We start from the raw sequence: 18994 nt of genomic DNA, 5'->3' as shown, positions 1-18994 counted from the left end.
CCCATCCAGTGTTTTTCCTAGCTTTGTCCTGGGTCCCCTTGAGAGTGCAGTGTTCTCCATCAAAGTTTTTACACTACCTTACTTTCCAGATAGTCTTGAAATCTTGTATCTGCTGCTGACTTTTACTTCAAGTACTTTTGTTATTGTGGAAGTATACTTTATTTCTTTACTTCCATTTTTAGGAGAGACACTCCCCCAAACTCCTGTGAATAATCAGCTACTACTGTGTGGAAGAAGAACTCTGTCATTTTATTAATGTTTTAGCAGTCACTTACTGTTTCCATTACTGTGCTTACACCCTTCCAAACACCATGTCACTGTTCCTATCCCATCCCTACACCTAGATGTAGAGCTTTATTATTGGGAAGTCAGTAAAATATCCAACAGAAATTTATTTAAAATAAATGGAAATACACTCTTAGAGGAGGGCTTGTTTGTGCTGTTTATTTCTCTGTGCCGTTTTGCTTGCTTTTAGTTTTGAATGTAAATGTATTTTTAGATAATCGGGATATATAAAAGTGCAGTATAACTATTTACAATTTTAAAATATGTTCTCATGATTATTGTTTCTGTGTTAAACTGAATTGCAAATATTCTTTAAAAAGCTCTATGCCTCTCACTAAAATTATCAGAGGATTTAAAAATATACACACACCCACCACATACACACATATGTATATGAGATGCTGCAAAATGATTTTATCCTCTAGAATAAGAGTTGTTGAACTTTAAAGTGCCAGGATGGGCTTTGGCCCATACCATTTCAGTTACCACCACTCAACTGTGCCCTTTTATAGCAAAATAGCGCCAGAAAAAAGTGGAAATGAATCACTGTGATTCTGTAGAAGTAAACTTTTATTTATGAACTATAAAATTGGAATTTTATATAGTCTTCCCATGTCGTGGAATATTTCATTTTTAAAATTTTTCTACAGCCATTTAAAAATATTTTGAAAAGTTATTCTTAACTTGCTTTCCATCACAAAAACTGGCCAGCTCCTGCCCTAGAATGATCGTGTCTGGCAGCTTCTTTAGCGCTGGAATACTGACACGTCTCTACCCCGCTCCCCCACTCTTCCTAGGCAAGCTAATGAAGAATACCAGATACTGGCCAACTCCTGGCGCTATTCATCTGCCTTTTGCAACAAGCTCTTCTTCAGCATGGTGGACTATGACGAGGGGACAGATGTTTTTCAACAGGTAAACGTAACATTCGATTTTTCTAATATATTTAAGAGTTGGTTATGTTGATACCTTTTGGCTTGTCAGATAAAAATACCATTTATCAAATAAGTTAAATACAACAGTAGTTTTAATGCCTTATTTGATGTGATTAAAATACAGCTATTATTTTTGTTATTGAGAGTGTTTGCCATTAGTGAGTATGGTAAACACATTTAACTTTTGCATGTAATTTGATATTTAATTGTATGTGGTTTAAGGTAGTATTGTGCAGAAATTTATGAAAGTTTATATAAAAGTCAATGTAAGGTTTTACTTAACCTTCACTTCTTCCCATATGGGAGATACAGATAATTTTACATACAAAATATTAGATTTTTTTAAAAAATGTTTGTTCTCTGTTGTGGAATGAATTGTGTCCCTCCCAAATTCATGTGTTGAATCCCTAGCCCCAATGTGACCGGGTTTTTTTGGAGATAGGGACCTTAAGGAGGTAATTATGGTTAGATGACGTTGTAAGGATGGGACCCTAACCCCCTCCTTCAGGTGGTGTCGAAGGAGGACACCACTTTCTAGATGGGATTTCTAGGAAGAGCTACGAGGGGTGTGTGCACAGAGGACAGAGAGCCACGTGAGGACAGCCAGCCAGAAGGCAGCCCTCTTCACGCCAGCGAGAGAGGGCTGCCCAGCAGCAAACCCTCCTGGAACCTTGGTCTTAGACGCTCAGTCTCCAGAACTGTGAGGAGATAGGTTTCCTTCTTTGAGCCACCCACCTGTGGTGTCCTGTTACAGCAGCCTGAGCAGACTGACACGTTGTCATTTACAGTCATGTATCAGCGCCTTCCAAGTGTAAAAGTCGCACTGCCAGGCGTCATCGATCTTGGTCCTGGTCTATTTCATTTTTCTCACATAGGATGCTCTTTGGCATAATGCTTTACTGGGTCATGGGAAAGCATTTAGTTCTGTAAAGAATCTAGCTCACTAACTGTTAGTGGGTCATTAGTGAGTATTCTTGCTTGTTTGCTTCCAGACTGATTATTTGTTCATTTTTGCCAGTTTCTAGTTGAATAAGATAAGTTCCCTCTTTTACCTTCACTTTACCCTCGGTCTTTCTTTTAGTATTCTTCACTTCTTTCGTCCTCCAAAAATTTATTTTGCATTTCGAGGATGTTTATTTTTGTTCCTCTATTCCGCAAATATTATTGAGTACCTACTCTCCTACAGGAGCAATGAACCGGCAAGAAAAGCGTACACAGTTCTTCCCCATGGGGAGCTTACAGACGAGGGCGCTGATAATGATAGTAATAATACCATGAAAATAAAGACACAGAAACATGTAACTTCAAATAACCTTATACAGGAAAACTACAGTACCGTAAGAACCAAATATTCTTTCCTATAATGTGTAAGTCTCTACAGAATCTCAGAATTGGCCTTAGAGGTCATGAGATGCAAGTGCTCTTCGTTATTTATGTATGAACCCTCTCTGCCCATTAGGAACTAGTCATCCAGGCCCAAGCTGAGTGCTAGAGCAGAAGCTTCCAGCCCAACCTCTGTGCTGCCGGGCTGCAAACTAGACAAAGAAAGTAGGTTGGGTTAGTTTCACTTTGTCATGGTATTTTTATTTATATACATACTTAGTATACTAAACACGTTAGTTCTTCATTTGCCACAAGTAAATATTCTCTCTCCTATATTTATTATAACAAAATCTTTCTTAGATTTTTAAGAAAATAAATCTTTCATCGAACCACTGCTATTTCACTTTTCTCCCAAGTATGGTAAGAAATAAAATCAGCAAAATGCCCTGCAACTGACCCTTGGTCTCACTGTTGAGGATACACTTTGGTGTGGGTGGGGAACCTCAGCAAACTGGAGGGACCAGCTTGACCTCCGTGAGACTCAGCCCAGCTCAGCTCTAGACAGAAGAAACACAAGCCACGTGTAGGTAGATCTGTTTTTCTAAGAGGGGATCCAAATATGCGTTTCTATATGAAGTTCCTCAGTCTTTAAACGATTGGCAGTTAATTCAGATTAAGCAGAACTGTGGGACCAGGCAGCCCTGTCCTGTGCTTGTACGGACTATAGGCTGCCAGCGTATAGCTGAGTGGCTGTACTGTTAGATACAATCGTTGAAACCTCTTCTGTGCTTTAAACACTTTCTGAAGTTTGGCACAGATATGCAAGTTAAAGTCAAGATTGTTTTTAATTGAAAACCTTCCTCAGGCTAATCCCGACTCAGCAGAGTCACCAAAGGGACTGCTTTTTCTCTTCCAAACCCAGCCCTCGCCTTAGCGACAGGAGTCTCCATTTCAAATGCAGAAATGCGTAAAAGTCATAGCAGTTAATGATTTTCATGGGGAATTATAATCCACAAAAATGGAAAAGTATGTATTTCGTTTTACTTGAGACCCACTAAAAGATGTTCAGTTCCTATGTTTTCTCTCTCATTAACTATCGAACCACATTCTGTGGAAGTCCTCTCTCTACACTGATGTTGGAAAGCACTGGCAGCAATACTGTGGTGTCAGAATACAGAATTGATAACAAGTGTGGAAATTTGGCAATTCCTGGCACGCTGGGGACTTGCTGGACAAGTGCTTGACTTACACGTGACTCCCATGTGGTGGCCGAGGCTCAGTGCCCGACACCAGGCCAGGGAGTTCATGAAGACAGTGTGTGAGAAGGAGCGCGGGACCAGAAATCAGTCCCGGTTGTCCCCTGCTGTGTTGTACCTGTGGGGGATTTGTACGTTTTAATTAAGATGAAAGCTGAATTATACGATTTTTTTAAATTCTAAAATTCTAGGATGTTAAACCTTAGTGTGGGTTTTCTGATTGTTCACTGCTGGGACTTCTTCCCTTGAAATGTTACATTTACCTGTGGGCTGTAGCTATCCCCTGGTGCACCTGTCTGTCAGGGAATCACACGTGAGGTCTGGAGTGGGAGAACACACGGGAGGAAGGGAACTGGGACTCTCGCTCCACTTTAAAGATGTTAAAACGTGCATCACGTTTTATGGGCACATCAGCAAGACCACTGCTGATACTGCTGTGGCTTTACCCCGATGTCAGCCGTGGTCTCGCATTTGTTGATTTTGCTTTTTATGGGAAATGCTAAACGATAGTTCAAGTCAGGGCCAAAAATGTTTTGTCTTCTAATTTCATGACGCCTGGGCAGCAAGAAGTTTATTTTTGTGATTTACTCCTCAGTGTAAGTTAATTAATACTTGTGTTTAGATATTAATTGTTAACAAGCACCATGTATACTGTGCTCATATTCTATTCATATACTTTTTGAATAAAAATTACCTTTAGAAAACAATAGTGAGATACAACCATTTCAAGATAGTTCACTTAATAGATAATTGAGCAGAAAAAGATTATCATTATGAATTTGTGCGACAGTTGGGTAAATTCAAGTTGTTTAGGGCCAAAATGCTGGCTTCTGTTATAGTCATTATCATTTTTAAACAGTTTTTCAAGTTTAACAGAGAAGTCAATCTTCTACTAATTGGTTTGAAATTAAGGCCATCATATATTTATATCGTTCATTCAATGCCAGTACTTTTTCTTCAATGACTGCTCAAGAAGAGATGCCCTGCCAAATTACAGTATTTCTATTTTGCACTTTAAATTACTTCATTCTTTGATACAGACTCCAAGATAGAAAAAGAACGAAATGGCTGATAAAATATAGAGGATACAGCAGAGAATATGAATGATGTATGTTAAATGGGAAGGTTCAGCGAACAGCCAAATTTATAAGTTCTTTTTTATTCAGTAGTGCATTAAGGTGAATAAAACAGTAATTAAGTTCGGGAAACCACTGGGGTTTTCATAATAAATTCTATCCTCCCAAAATTCATGCAGAAAAAAATAAAATGTTAGATTAAGGACAAAAAAAGATTGCTGGGCTGATGTTATATTTAGTGTTTTCTTGCCTCATGTTTTACAGCTCAACATGAACTCTGCTCCTACATTCATGCACTTTCCCCCCAAAGGCAGACCTAAGAGAGCTGATACTTTTGACCTTCAAAGAATCGGATTTGCGGCTGAACAGCTAGCGAAGTGGATTGCTGACAGGACGGATGTCCATGTATGTTTTTATTCCCTGCAGTTTTAATAGCCGACTAATTAGCTTGGTTGGTTAGAGCATTGTAATAAGGCCACAGGATTTTTAAAATTTCTCTATGCAGCATTTTTCCTTGCTTGGAGAAAACTGTCTGATAGCTATATGGCATAAACTAAACTCTGGCCGAGTTAGGTGAATCTAAATGGTTTTTAGAACAATGATAGTCTGAGAACCATTAAACAGTATGTGAGTTAGGCACAAAGTAATTTCAGAGGGTAAAAAATATGCTGAATATTTCTCAGTGGTATTAACGATCAAAGGAATTCCAATTAAAAAGCAAGATGTATAATTTTTATCTATCTTTTGGGCAAGTAAAGATGGGATAACACTCTCTCTTCATGAGCTATCGGAGAAAATGCCACATTTACTATTCGTGGGACTATAAATTGGAATAACTAAGAGTAGGTGTCATATCTTTATCTATGGAATTTATCTAAAGGATATAATTGAGGGTGATTGAAATTACTTAGCCATAGAAATTTTTTTAAGAGGAAGTCACTTTATTCTTTTTTAAATTAGATTTATTGGAGTAACCTTGGTTAATAACGTTATATAAGTTTTAGGTGTACAGTTTTATAAGCCTTGTTTGTATTTGCATTTTGTGCTCTCCGCCCAAAGTCTAGACTCCTCTGTCACCTCACATATGACTCTCTTACCCTCCTTCTTCATCCCACCCCTACTCCCTTTCTGGCAACAACGTTACCAGTGTCTGTGTCTGTGAGTTTGTTTCTTTGTTTCTTTCTGTTTTATACCCCACATATGAGTAAAATCATATGGTTCTGTCCTTTCCCATTGACTTATTTTACTTACCGTGATACTCTCGAGATCCATCCATTTGTCACAAATGGCAATATTTACTCCTTCTTATGACTAAGCAGTGTTCCATTGTATGCATGCACCATCTTCTGTTTATCCTATCATCAGTCAAAAGACACTTAGGTTGTTTCCATGGCTTTGCTCTTGTGACTAATGCTGCAATCAACATAGGGGTGCATATAGCTTTATGAATAAGTTTTTTCCATTTTTTTTTCAGGTAGATATCCAGAAGAGGGATTGCTGGGTCACATGGTAACTCTTACTAATTTTTCAGGAACCTCTGGACTACTTTCCACAGAGGCTACATCAATTTACATTCTCATCATAGTGAATAAGAGTTTCCTTTTCTCCACATCCTCTCCAACACTTGTTATTTCTTGTCTTGACAATAGTCATTCTAACAGGTGTGAAGTGGTATCTCAGTGTGGTTTTGATTTGCATTTCCCTTATAGCTAGTGAAGCTGAGCATCTTTTCATCAAGAGTGTCGAGCGTCTTTTGGCCGTCTGTATGTCTTCGTGGGGAAAGTGTCTGTTCAGGTTCTCTTTGCATTTTTAATTGGAGTGGTTTGTGTTGTTGTTGTTGAGTTGTATGAGTTCTTTATACATTTTGGATATTGGTCCCTTATTGGAGATATTGTTTGCAAATATCTTCTCCGATTTGGTTGGTTGCCTTTTTGTTGTGTTGATGGTTTCTGTTGCTATACAGAAACTTTTGGTTCTATCTAGTCCCATTCATTAATTTTTGCCTTTACTTCCCTTGCCTTTGGGGTCAAGTTCACAAAAACTCCTCTGAGACCAAGGTCCATAAGTCTAGTACTTACGTTCTCTCTCATGTGTTTTGTTGTTTCAGGCCTTATATTTGAGTTAATTTTTGTGCATGGGGTCAGCAGTCTAGTTTCATTCTTTTGCATGTGGCTTTCCAATTTTCCCAGCACCATTTATTGAAGAGGCTTTGATTTCTCCATTGTATGTTTGTGCCTTCTTTATAAAACCATATTTTGTGCCCTGGCTGGTGTGGCTCAGTAGATTGAGTGCTGGCCTGTGGACCAAAGGGTTCCTGGTTAGATTCCCAGTCAGGGCCCATGCTGGGTTGTGGCCCAGGTCAGGTCTTCAGTAGGGGGCATGTGAGAGGCAACCAGACACTGATGTTTCTCTCCCTCTTTTTCTCCCTCCCTTCCCCCTCTGTCTAAACTAAATAAATAAAATCTTTAAAAAAACACATTTTTTGTCCATATATTCGTGCGTTTATTTCTGGACCCTTAATTTTGTTCCATTGGTCTGCCAATACCATGCTGTTTTGCTTCTGGTAGGTTTGTAGTAACATCTGAGGTCAGGGAGTGTGATAAACTCCAGTGGGTCTATTTCAGGCCCATCTTGCGTCCACTTATCTGCCCTAGCCAGCACTTAATTAGCCATGTCTCCTCGGAGCCTTGGTGTCTTTAGTGGTGAATGTTATCAGAACCAAGATCTGCACACACGGTGAGATCATGACTTCCTAGGAATTATGTCTTCTTCTGAAAAGGAGCCTTTGTGCCCATCGTCATGAGAGTGAGGGACAGCCCTCGGAGTGGGAGAAAATGCACACAGATCACTTTTCTTAGGAGGGACTTACATCTGGCATATTTACAGGGCTCTTACAACTCTTAGTTAAAATGGGTAAAGGATCTGAATAAACGTTTCTGCAGCGAAAGTACACAAATGTCCAATAAGTACCTGAAAAGCTGCTCAGCATCATTAGTCATCAGGGCACTGCAGATCAAACCAGAATGAGATCCCACTCCACACACAAGGATGGCTAAAATCAGTGAGATAATATATGTTGGCAAGTAAATGGAGAAATTGGAACCCTCGTACACCACTGGTGGGAATGCAAAATAGTGTTGCCACTTTGGAAACTGTTCAGCAATTCCTCAAACTATTAAACTATTAAACATATAGTTACCATAGGATCCAGCAATTCCATTCCTTCACATATACCCGAGAGAAATGGAAACGTATGCCCACACAAAACTCTGTGTAAGAACGTTTATAGCAGCATCATTCATAGTAGTCACTAGGTAGAAAAGACCCAGTGACCATCAGCTGATTAATGGGTAAATAAAATGTGGTGTATGCATACCATGGAGTATTCATTCGCCCATGGGAAGAAATGAAGTCCTGACTTGTGCTACAACAAGGATGCCCCTTGAAAACATTGTGCTAAGGGAAAGAGGCCAGTTACAAAAGACCACATAGTATATGGAAGTCCAGAATAGGTAAATCCGTTGAGACAGAAAGCGCAGAAGTGGCTGCTTGGGGCTGGAGGGCAAAGGAATAAGGGAGTCAGTGCTAAAGGGCCTGTACGGGCCTCCCTTCAATGTGGTTCTGGTCTTCTGACACTGACTGTGGTGACGGTCGCACACGGTGGTGCATGTGCTGAAAACCATTGACTTTACAGTTAGAACAGTGAGCTGTGTGGCATGCGGATTATGTCCCAGTAAGGCTGTTTGTAGGAAGCCTTTAAAAAGTCCCAAATGCAATAATACAAATATTATACCCCCACCTCACCTTTGCTCTTTACTAAATGATCTGTGTTCCATGGATTAATCGGAACAGCTCTGGGCTGAATACAAGCAGGTGTTTATCCGTATTCACCTAAAATGAAGAGCAGACTTTGCTCATAGCCATGAGGTTTTAAGGCATATATTTTTGACTTCTAAAGAGGAAAAGGTATGTTAATGCCAGGTATGAAAATTAAGGGAGCCCCTTTCTAAATATTTGCATTGAAGACTGGAAGAACTTAGAATATGGGCAGGAGAAGAGATTAGTACTTTTCTTTCGCCTGACATTTGCACTGCATTTTTGCAGATTCGCGTGTTCAGACCACCTAACTACTCCGGCACCATCGCCTTGGCCCTGTTAGTGTCACTCGTCGGCGGTTTGCTCTATTTGAGAAGGAACAACTTGGAGTTCATCTACAACAAGACTGGCTGGGCCATGGTATCGCTGGTATGTTACCCATGGTACTTTTTTCCCTATTTTTACAAAATAGCAGTTGTGTAAATTAACAAACGAGCTGGATGGTTATTACAACGGAAACGCATTGCACCCTGTCTTTCAGTGTATAGTCTTTGCCATGACTTCTGGGCAGATGTGGAATCATATCCGCGGACCTCCGTACGCGCACAAGAACCCGCACAATGGACAAGTGGTAGGTGCATGTCCTCAGCGTCACTATCCTGAACTCCGTTTCTGCTTCATGTAGGAATCAAAGTGTGCTTATTTAGTAAGAGAGGATTGTGTATGTAAGTCGTGTTCTCCCTCTTCTCACTTACTACCTCTGCCATGTACGTGTGTGTGTGTGTGTACGTATTAGTGTGAGGACTGCTTTAGTTTTGATTAAAAAATCGGTGTACCCACAACATTAAATTTATATGCGAACACTGTTTTTTCAATTGTGTATATACAGCTATGGCAATAATACATAATGTCACAAGAGAAAATAGGGATAGTTTGTAGCCAGTGTCCCATCAAGGTAAATTTAATTTATTTCAGAAGAGATGAATTAAAACAGTACTCAGAACTCTGGCAGTTATTGTTTTGGAATCCTAGGAACTGTTTGCCATAAAATTAACAGGGAAATTGATGTGTAGGTCAGTCACTAGCAGAGTTCACATTAGTAACTGCTACTGAATTCACGTAACTTAGTTTGTTGTCTTCCCTTTCCCTTTGGTTGGTGGGAAATATTGTAACAGATCAATTCTGCAGAATACTGTCTTTGGGGCTTGAGTCTTAGGTTGGTGGAGGTTAATAATCATTTGAAAATGTGCCCTTTTTCTTTTGGAAATTAGATTTTGAGAGGATAATGTAATGATGTCCATCGTGTACCCATCGCCAAACTTAATTGATTACCGACTCATGACCGATAGAGTTTCATCTATTCTCCCACCCAATTCTCTGCACCTGCTGTTGGGTTCTTTTGAAATGCCATTTCATTTCACACATAAATATTTCAGTAGATGTTTCTAAAAAGATAAGGTCTTCTTTAAAAGTCATAACCACAATAACACTACCACACCTAAAATAATAATTGCTAATTTCTAAAACTGCATTTCTGAGCAGAGTAAAATAATGTTATAAATTCTCTATAAATATAAATGTATATAATATAAGCTTATGAGGTTTATATCTGCACTGCTTATAGTACTTTAAATATTTCTAATATTAAAGAAAGGTAACAAGTTACATATGTCTCATCTTCCTACATTGTTTTTGACTTTCTCTGAATTTCTTTGTAGAACTATAATATAGGGATATAATTCAGTTTATCCTTTGCAAGTTGCCCAAAATACCCAATCAGGTGTTAGGGACCAGTTGCAAATGATCAGAGTTACAGTCATTGATGCTACCTAATAATTTAGTCTCACGTGGTTGTGAACATTTTCAGATTTCTCCTGTAGGGGGCAAGGGTATGGAGACATCATGGGGCTCTTTGGGTAATCAGCTGTAGCAATTCCAGCATGGTTTGTGCTATTTGTATGTGTTTTTGAAATCTGTCATTAGAGAAAGGAGTAATTTTAGTGACTTTAATACTCAAAATTAAATAATAAAATATTGGAAGCCATTATTGAGCAATGAATTACTGCCTTCCCTTCAAGGCATCCCACAAATGCGTTATCATTTTGCTCGCAGAGATTAGCATGGTCTTTAGGAAAAGGTACTGTGGGGCCCAAACAGCACATTAGTAAATACATTTTTCTGTACTTTTAAAAGGGAAACACTTTTAGCTTTTCTATATCTTAATCAAAAGTAATAGAAATGATGAACTTTATGTCTACAATGAAAATATTTCAAAGATAAATTTTCTCCTAAGTTCTTCGCCCCCTTATATTTGAGTAGAGTATTAGCAACTGAAGGGGAAGAAATCATACAGGTCTTGGAAATATAGGTACTTCTTGCCACAAAGTGTACTCTTGACCAAAAAGATGTGGATACAGTTTGAGGTTTATGTGAGAGATCGATTGTAAGCAGTACAGACAGGGCCTGGAAGCTGCCTACAGAGCACCTTGGACAGGAGCAGAAGAGCTTTGCCCATTAGTGTGTAACTCTCCACTTGTTCTACTTTTTAACATATTGTAGCAAAACTTCCTCCTTGTTAATATGCATTATGTCAACATACATTGAAATAGGATATTGTGGTTTAAGTTTTGTTTTAATGAGTTGATTTGCATAATGTTTTTATACTACTGGAACAAAACAGAAGATTAACTTTGCTTTATAAAATGAAATGGCTACTGGCTCAGGATTTTTACTTAAACAATGATTGTCTAGTAGGATGATAATAGTAAATGTTTTATTTATAATACATGTGTTTAAATTTCAAGCTATAACTTGAAAAGTAACACTATCCTTCTTTGGTAACTTTTTTTTCATATTTTAAACTGTATACCGTATTTTTCAGACTATAAGATGCCCTTCCTCCCTTCCCCAAATTTGGGAGGAAAATAGGGGTGTGTCTTACAGTCCAAATGTACTTTATCTGGCTCGCAGGGGGTGGGGTGCAGCAGCAGAGTGAGTTTGTTTATTTTTCCCCTATTTTCCTTCTCTGAAACCTATGAGCATCTTATAGTCCGGTGCATCTTATAGTCTGAAAAATATGGTATATTTCTCAAGAGATATTTTCATGTAGGATTTATGTTTTTGAAAATAGCTATAATGAGGCTATTTATATAGCTCTTCCAGTGGTATAGAATAAAATTTTACAAATGAGGAAAAGTAATATTCCAAGAGAAAGTGGTAAAGGTAAGATTAGAAGGGTGTGCAGTGTAACACGATTAAGAGTCATTTGAGGAATGCGTTGATAGTAATTAGACTACACTATTTTAAAATAAAAAATTTAAATAGATAAATTAGATATAGATAAATAGATATTTATTAAATTTAGATATAGATATTATTAGTAACGGTGGTTAATGTTTAAATCTTAATGTTAAAATCTATTTTATTTTAGTTTTATTTTTTATTGTTCGAGTCCAGTTGTCTGCATTTTCCCCCCACCACTCCCCCTCACCCCCAACTTGGTTTTGTCCATGTGTCCTTTATAATAGTTCCTGACAACCCTTCCCCTTTCCCCTCCTTTATCCCTTCCCACTTCCCCTCTGGTTACTGCCAGTTTGTTCTTAATTTCAATGTCTTTGGTTATATTTTGGTTGGTTGTTTGTTTTGTTGATTATTTTCAGTTTTTTGATAGGATTCTAAGAAATCTAAGGGTCTTAAATATATAAATCATAATGAAACCTACTATTTTCTGTATAGAGATTGACTGACTAAATTGGGGTGAAAGATCATGAAACCTCCATAATCTGGACAGACAGTTCTTGTCATCAGTCTGGGTGAGGCTTGTTAATAAGGCCCTAAAGCCATGTGTGGCCAGGTGTAGTCCTGGAGTGTGTTCCTCTGTTATCTGTACTAGTACTTGATTGTTCGAAATATTCTTTCAAAGATACTTGGACTTTTCTTATTTCAACTTCTGCTTTTGCAATTTACTTTCTTATTATGAAATTAATAAGTACTCATGGAAATTTAGAAAATTATAAAATTAGGTACCAATGAAAGCCACTACCGAATCAAGGAGAGAGAGCATATTATGTAGTTAAGCAAACTGCTTAGCTAATTCCATTATCTATCTGTAGCTAATTGGTTAGAGAATGCTGTTGCATTAACACACACACACACAAATATGAAATGCAGAACATTAAAAGCCAACCCAGACATCCAAAATATAAACAGAAGACTTAAATGGCCACTGAAAATCGAGTGGTCTTTTCTTACCTCAAGCAAATATTATATATGTAAACATTCTACATACACACAGTTTAACAAAGGGATTGCTTCTAGTGTATACATTCTATACATAGCGTAGAAGAAGAGGCTATAAAGAACAGCAGCCAAACAGAAGTGAAGAGATTTTTCAGGGTTGAGGTGGCACCTCTGCCTTCCTTCTTGTTAAAACACTAATAGAGTCATCAAAATGCAAAACAGGCAACAAAATTACAAAGTACAGCTATTAAGCCCAAGTGCCGACGTGCAGAGCTTCCACTGACATCGGATCAATTGAAGTGGACATTGGTGCACAGTTTTTGTGCTTGTGAACATCAGTCCATTTTACGTTTTCACTAGTATGCTTACATCTATTTTACTTATTCCCCAGAAATACTGTTTTACTTCACATAGCTTCTCTCTTTCTTACAGAGTGGTTTGTGTTCTGCCTCCCGCCATCGTGGCTCTATCGAGCTACTGCTAATGGGGAATACAGGCCGATCACAGATCCCACCATTGGGCTAGAAGGCAAAAAGCCCGGGGTCCTTCTGTGTAACACCACTAAGCAGTGTTTCAGAAGCATGAGGTTCACCACCACTGTTATTTCTTCCACACATTTCACTTTGGAACCCTGTAACTTTTAGGTACATCTTTTCTTCACTTATGAAATACCAAGGTAGATATAATTGGTTTCATTCCCATGCAGCATTAAACTATAGTGCCCTTACAGTTTAGCTGTCTTTCATGAAGACGAGAAGGAATGTTTTGGCTGCAAAACTCATGTCATACAATCAAGGATGAATCCATCCCCCTTCCCTGGGACAGTTGGTAGTTTCTGTGTTCATTTTTGGGTGTCACAGCTGTGGGGCACGTACCCACTACTGACAGCTAGTAGTAGTAGAGGCCAGGGATGCTGCTAAACACCCTGCAGTGCAAAGGACAGCCACCCAGCAAAAACTCATCAGGCACAAAATGTCAGGGTGTTAAAAATGGGAACCCTTGCTATAGAGCTGTAGGGACGCTTAGATAGGGTTTTGCCATCGATACTTCACAGCCAAAGAAACCGTGCCATCAGCATGTATACTCAAAGGATCACAGCGACCTGAGACCTGACCTGTAGTTCAGTGTTTAGAATGGCTGTATACATTGAGTGCCATCAGTAAATACAATTGATATGTAAATAGTTTGGGCATAATCCTTTTTTTTTAAATATCCCTTAGCAAACATGATTTAGTCCGTGACATTTTATGTGCTTTAAAAGAGGGTTACATAAGAGCAAGTGAAGGAGAGTCTTTGGCCCACAAAGCCATTGTTAGGCCTGAAGTGTTCAGACACAGAGAAACAGAGAAAGAAGACAGGGTTGAGTTCTTCCTAAGTTCTGCTTCCTACCAGCCATGGGATTTAGGGCAAGGTGCTTCGTCTCTGTGGTCCTCTATGAAATGAGTCTAGTACTACTTTTCTTACCTTGTAGTTATTTATGAGATAAAATATGATAATATATGTATAAGCACTTTTGAAAGTCTTAGTTTAGGTTCTTCTCCAAACCAAAGACAGTGATTCAAGGGAAAGTAGTTTATATCAGAGGAGAAGGAAACGTGGGATAGAAGTGGGAAACTCAGTCCAGAAAGAGGAGGCAGTCAAAAAAGATGTCAGCCGCTGCTGTGGGGTCTCTGGGAGCCTCTGTAGGGTGCAGGGAGCTGAGGTTCCCTTCAGTCACTTGCTTAGTGCTTCTCCCTGGGAAAGGCATGGCTTCCCCAGACTGGCAGCATTCAGCTGTGGAAGAAACCCAGCCAGGCAGTGCTGGGCGTGGGAGTGGGGCTGGACACCCAGAGGGCGTGGGGGCCGGGAACATGGGCAGGGCACTCACAGACAGTGTCTGCTGCACCGTCCACTAACAGGCCAGGCTGGTTCTTTTCTAGTAGATTCCACAGCAGAGGAAAGAAATCATGAAGAAACCTGCTTTTGAATTGGTGTTTTTCAGATGCCACTCTCTGAAAGAAATAGTAACAAATAGTACTCAAAATGTCTCACTAACTGTGGGTGGTTTTTAAGCCAGTATCATATATGTCTTGTAAACAGTCCTTAAGGAAAAGTGTAAAAATGTATACAGAGTTAAGTATATGTATATCCATCAGAAATGACTTTATACTTATTACACATTTTAACAGTTCTTACGTAGGTAAACAGATCCTGCGGTTCCTCCTAGTAGGTTTATTGCTGATGTTCTGGCAAGAGGGCCTGTGTTTTGAGTTGTATTTGCCAGAAGTGGTAATGTATTGCAGTCCTCTGAGCTACTCATCCCTACCACCCATTCACCCAACCATCAACAACAAGCACTAGGGAAACACCAGTCAGAGTGGTCCAGCGCTCTTGGCCATCAACAGACTCAGTCGGTACATAACGGGCCGGTGTCATCTCTGAGCCACTGATTCTAGCTCGAACAGTTCTGTTTTCTCACTGGACTGAACTAAGTGGATCAGGCAGTGGGTTACTAAGACTGGGGGGGATGTTGCTGGGTCTTCATTTAGCTATTTGTTTTTTAAAATATTAAACAAGTCTGTAATGTTGGTGGCTTCACATTTTCATGTATTAACTGTGGGGTAAAACATGTCTAGATGAATCTAAAAGTGGTACCAGAATAAGTTTCACTGCCTCAAACCTGCAGTGGTGAGTAATGCAGACAAGGTGAAAGACACTGATGGTGCTGTGCCGACACCATGGTGTCACCATGGTGACAGCGCGGTGCCATGCCGACTCGCAAGTTTGTCTGCCTGTCCCTGTGAAGATGCTATGCTTGGCACAGGCCCTGATGGCCCCCTGAGCAGCGTGAGAGTCATCGCGAAAGCGGTCACCGACGTGTAGCTAAAGGGATGCTGTACAACTGTGTCGGGACATGGGCCTTAGAGACATTTTGTTGTTAAAAAAAATAAATAAAGTCATTTTAAATGAAATGCATTTAACGAGCTAAAGCTTATACTCAGGTTACAACTCTCAACATAATTAAAAAAAATATTTGGATTTTATCTGCTGCCTGAGGATTGCTATGGGTTTACCAAATAGAATCCAAAAATTTGCGTGACATTATAGTTCAGTTGTTAATAAAGCCGAGAGCTGTGTTCTGCATGCAGTCCAAAAACATTTTATTGCAAAATGGCTTGTAGCTTAACCTAGAATTTATCATGAATGAAGTGATTTTTCTGTTTCGGGCAGGCGTAACAAACAGCCTGACACTCTCATGCCTCGGGGTGTTGCATGTGCTAGTTCTTTGAGGGATGTATTTTAGTCACAAGTTAAAAATTATATGGGCTATTTAAGCTAAATGTAGGGGTTTCTTTGTATAAAAATATTTACAGGAGTGTTCACTGCTTTCATTGTGATCCTCATACCATCAGCAAAGAGAATGTCAGTGTATAAACAAATTTTAAACAATCAGAAAGAATAATACACTGAAGATATGCGGAAAGCATATGGTAGAGTTTGCAGTTGAGATTCTGCCCTTTAGTTTACTCATTATTTTCCCATCCAATAAATGTTTGTCGAGAGCCCATTCAGTTCCAGGTAGTGTGTCTGCCAGAGTAGCCCAGACATGTCGTGGAGCTCACAGACTGGCGGAGAGCGATGGATTTGCCCACATCTCGGCCACTAAAGCCTCACATGTTACTGCATTGCATGGGATTGGAAGATGGAATTGTTTTAGGATTTGTTTTTTCAGTACCATGGTCACTTTGTTGCTGTGACTCTGCGTCTCACCTCTTGCAAGTTTTGCCTAATCTTTTTATTCCTTTTGATGTGTATATGCTTTTTGTCTGTCTAGTTGGCCTTTGGTAAAACTCCTTGCTTTCATTTCCTGCATGTGGCCGCTGCTCAGTGCCTTCTCTCCATCTGGTTTTGACTCCTGTCTTCACAGCGAATTGCATGCACTCTTGGTCCTGAACTCTTGATTACCAGCTTTGGTGGCCAACCCAAACTGCCGCTCTGCCTCCTTTCAGCTGTTGTCCCCTGTGATCCTGGTAGTTAATTAAGAAGGACCATGGGATTTGTATCCTTACGTCCTAGCAAAGCATTTCACACGTAATAAATGTTAAATCAGTAATAGCTAAATAGATGAATAAATCTTTGCAAATAAGAATTCAAGTTATAGTTTCAGCATTTCAAAATGTTAAGTATATCTGGGGAAAAAAATGGTTTTCCCTCATGTGGTTCGTTTGTACTTTGTAATTAAACCCTTGAAAGCATATGCACAGAAGGAGTATAAAACTAGAAAATGAGAATGTGTTTTCATTTGTCAGACTTAATCTGACACAGTTAAATATTCTCTCTCAGAATCCAGAGTAAATGTGATTTCAGAGGGAAAAAATGGAAAACAAAGAGAAGACAAGAAGAATTGACCTGCCCACAGAGAAAGGGATAAATTACTTGTTAACTGGTTCATGTTGTTCAAACATTTTTCAATTTTGGAAAATTATTTAGTGCACTGGAAAGAGTAACGTACTAAGTAGACCCCTGCGGCAGTTAAACACCAAGGAAATTATTCTCATCCTATCAAAATTAATTATATTAACATAATTCATAATGAGCATATACATTTAGAAAAGCATTTTAAAGTTATGTTTGCTGCACCCTCAAAAAGAACATGGAAATTTTAATAACTCAATATTTCTCATTCAGTGCACATTTTTCAAGCATCATTATATTTTGAGTCTCTATAATGCTCTGGTAATCATTGATTTAATTATAGTTTTCATAAACTTGGATGGAATTAACATTAAAAATTATCACTTCAATATTCATATTATCTGTATTATCTTTAGATTAGAAGACTAGGAACCACAGGAAAATTTGTATAAAATTTAAACAGCAGGTTATGTTACAATGTGTCTTAGTGAAGTAAAGGGGTCAAATACTTGGGGATGGAGATTTGGCTTTGGGAAGCGGACACACAGTGCAATGTACGGATGATACATCAGAGAATTGTACATTTTAAACCTATATAATTCGGGGGGTGCATTATTAAGCATTCTTTTTTATTGAATTTTTTATTGAATTCACTGGGGTGACATTGGTTAATAAAATTACGTAGTTCCAAGGTGTACATCACCACTTACCCCCCACCCGTTCCCTCTGGCGGTCACCATACTGCTGCTGTCTGTGTCTCTGAGTCTTCTCTTTTTTGAAACCTTTATAATTGTATTGACCAGTGTCACCCCATTAAATTTAATTAAAAAGGAAAAAATGCCATTTAAAAAATAAGTTTTAGTGTTTCTGTATACTTAAGGAATTTTTCCCCATCAAGTCTGAAACACTACATGCCCTAAATGTCACTTCTATGTATCAAAACAGAAAATATACCGTGTCCTTCTTCTATTAAAAAGCCACAGTATGATTTTCTCATGTTGCAGACCAAATTATACTTTAGTTATAAATCACTTCTAAAATTTCAGATTAATAACCGCAAAGAAAAGAAGCAATGGATATGCCTTAGAGAAATTTCTCATTATTTTTTATCAATTATGCTGAATATTTTAAAATAACAGTAGGTGTGTCTGTCTTTCTGCCTTTTCCTTTATTTTTCTCTCATCCATTTTCTCCATCTCCCCAAATATTATTAAACTTCTGGTGTCATTTTAGCGAATAGCCTAAACCATATGAGAATGGTACGCAGGTAGCATAATGAGTCAGATGTATTTCATTTTCTGTTGATTTGGGTTTCAAGTGAACACATAATACATTTTCTTTGATTGTAAGTGCTCTTGAAGGGACAATAATCCTTTCTTTACACTTCTAACACCCTCCTTCCTCTCTCCTAGCTCAGGGGTCACTTTTTGAGGTAGTTTCTGTACGATCTTGGATGAATATGATATTCCCCTGCTGTGAATGGCCACGGTAGTTATTTGTCTTGTTTATTCCTTTCAGTTTTATATAATATATTTTTGCATAATCATGTCCACTAATAAAATGAAATGATCTTCACCACAGAGTAAGAATATTCCTCATGTCTATAGTCTTCTTTATAAGACTATGTAGACTTACAAATACATATACTCTAGTTTAACCTATTTGAAAG

At 38.6% G+C, this 18994-nt stretch overlaps 1 protein-coding gene across 1 annotated transcript in view; it reads left to right on the top strand.

Moving 5' to 3' along the window:
* The window catches only part of TUSC3 (tumor suppressor candidate 3), a 115252-nt gene that overhangs the window by 52889 nt on the left and 43369 nt on the right, over positions 1-18994 (top strand). The window contains exons 3-6 of the mRNA XM_024562657.4: positions 1083-1200; positions 5140-5280; positions 8980-9120; positions 9233-9322. Of these exons, the coding sequence (XP_024418425.2) occupies positions 1083-1200; positions 5140-5280; positions 8980-9120; positions 9233-9322 (490 nt within the window). The remainder of the gene's footprint in view (positions 1-1082; positions 1201-5139; positions 5281-8979; positions 9121-9232; positions 9323-18994) is intronic.

The sequence above is a fragment of the Desmodus rotundus genome, chromosome 13, assembly GCF_022682495.2.
Source record: "Desmodus rotundus isolate HL8 chromosome 13, HLdesRot8A.1, whole genome shotgun sequence".
NCBI classification, from domain to species: Eukaryota; Metazoa; Chordata; class Mammalia; order Chiroptera; family Phyllostomidae; genus Desmodus; species Desmodus rotundus.
This window is presented reverse-complemented; position numbering and strand designations above follow the sequence as displayed.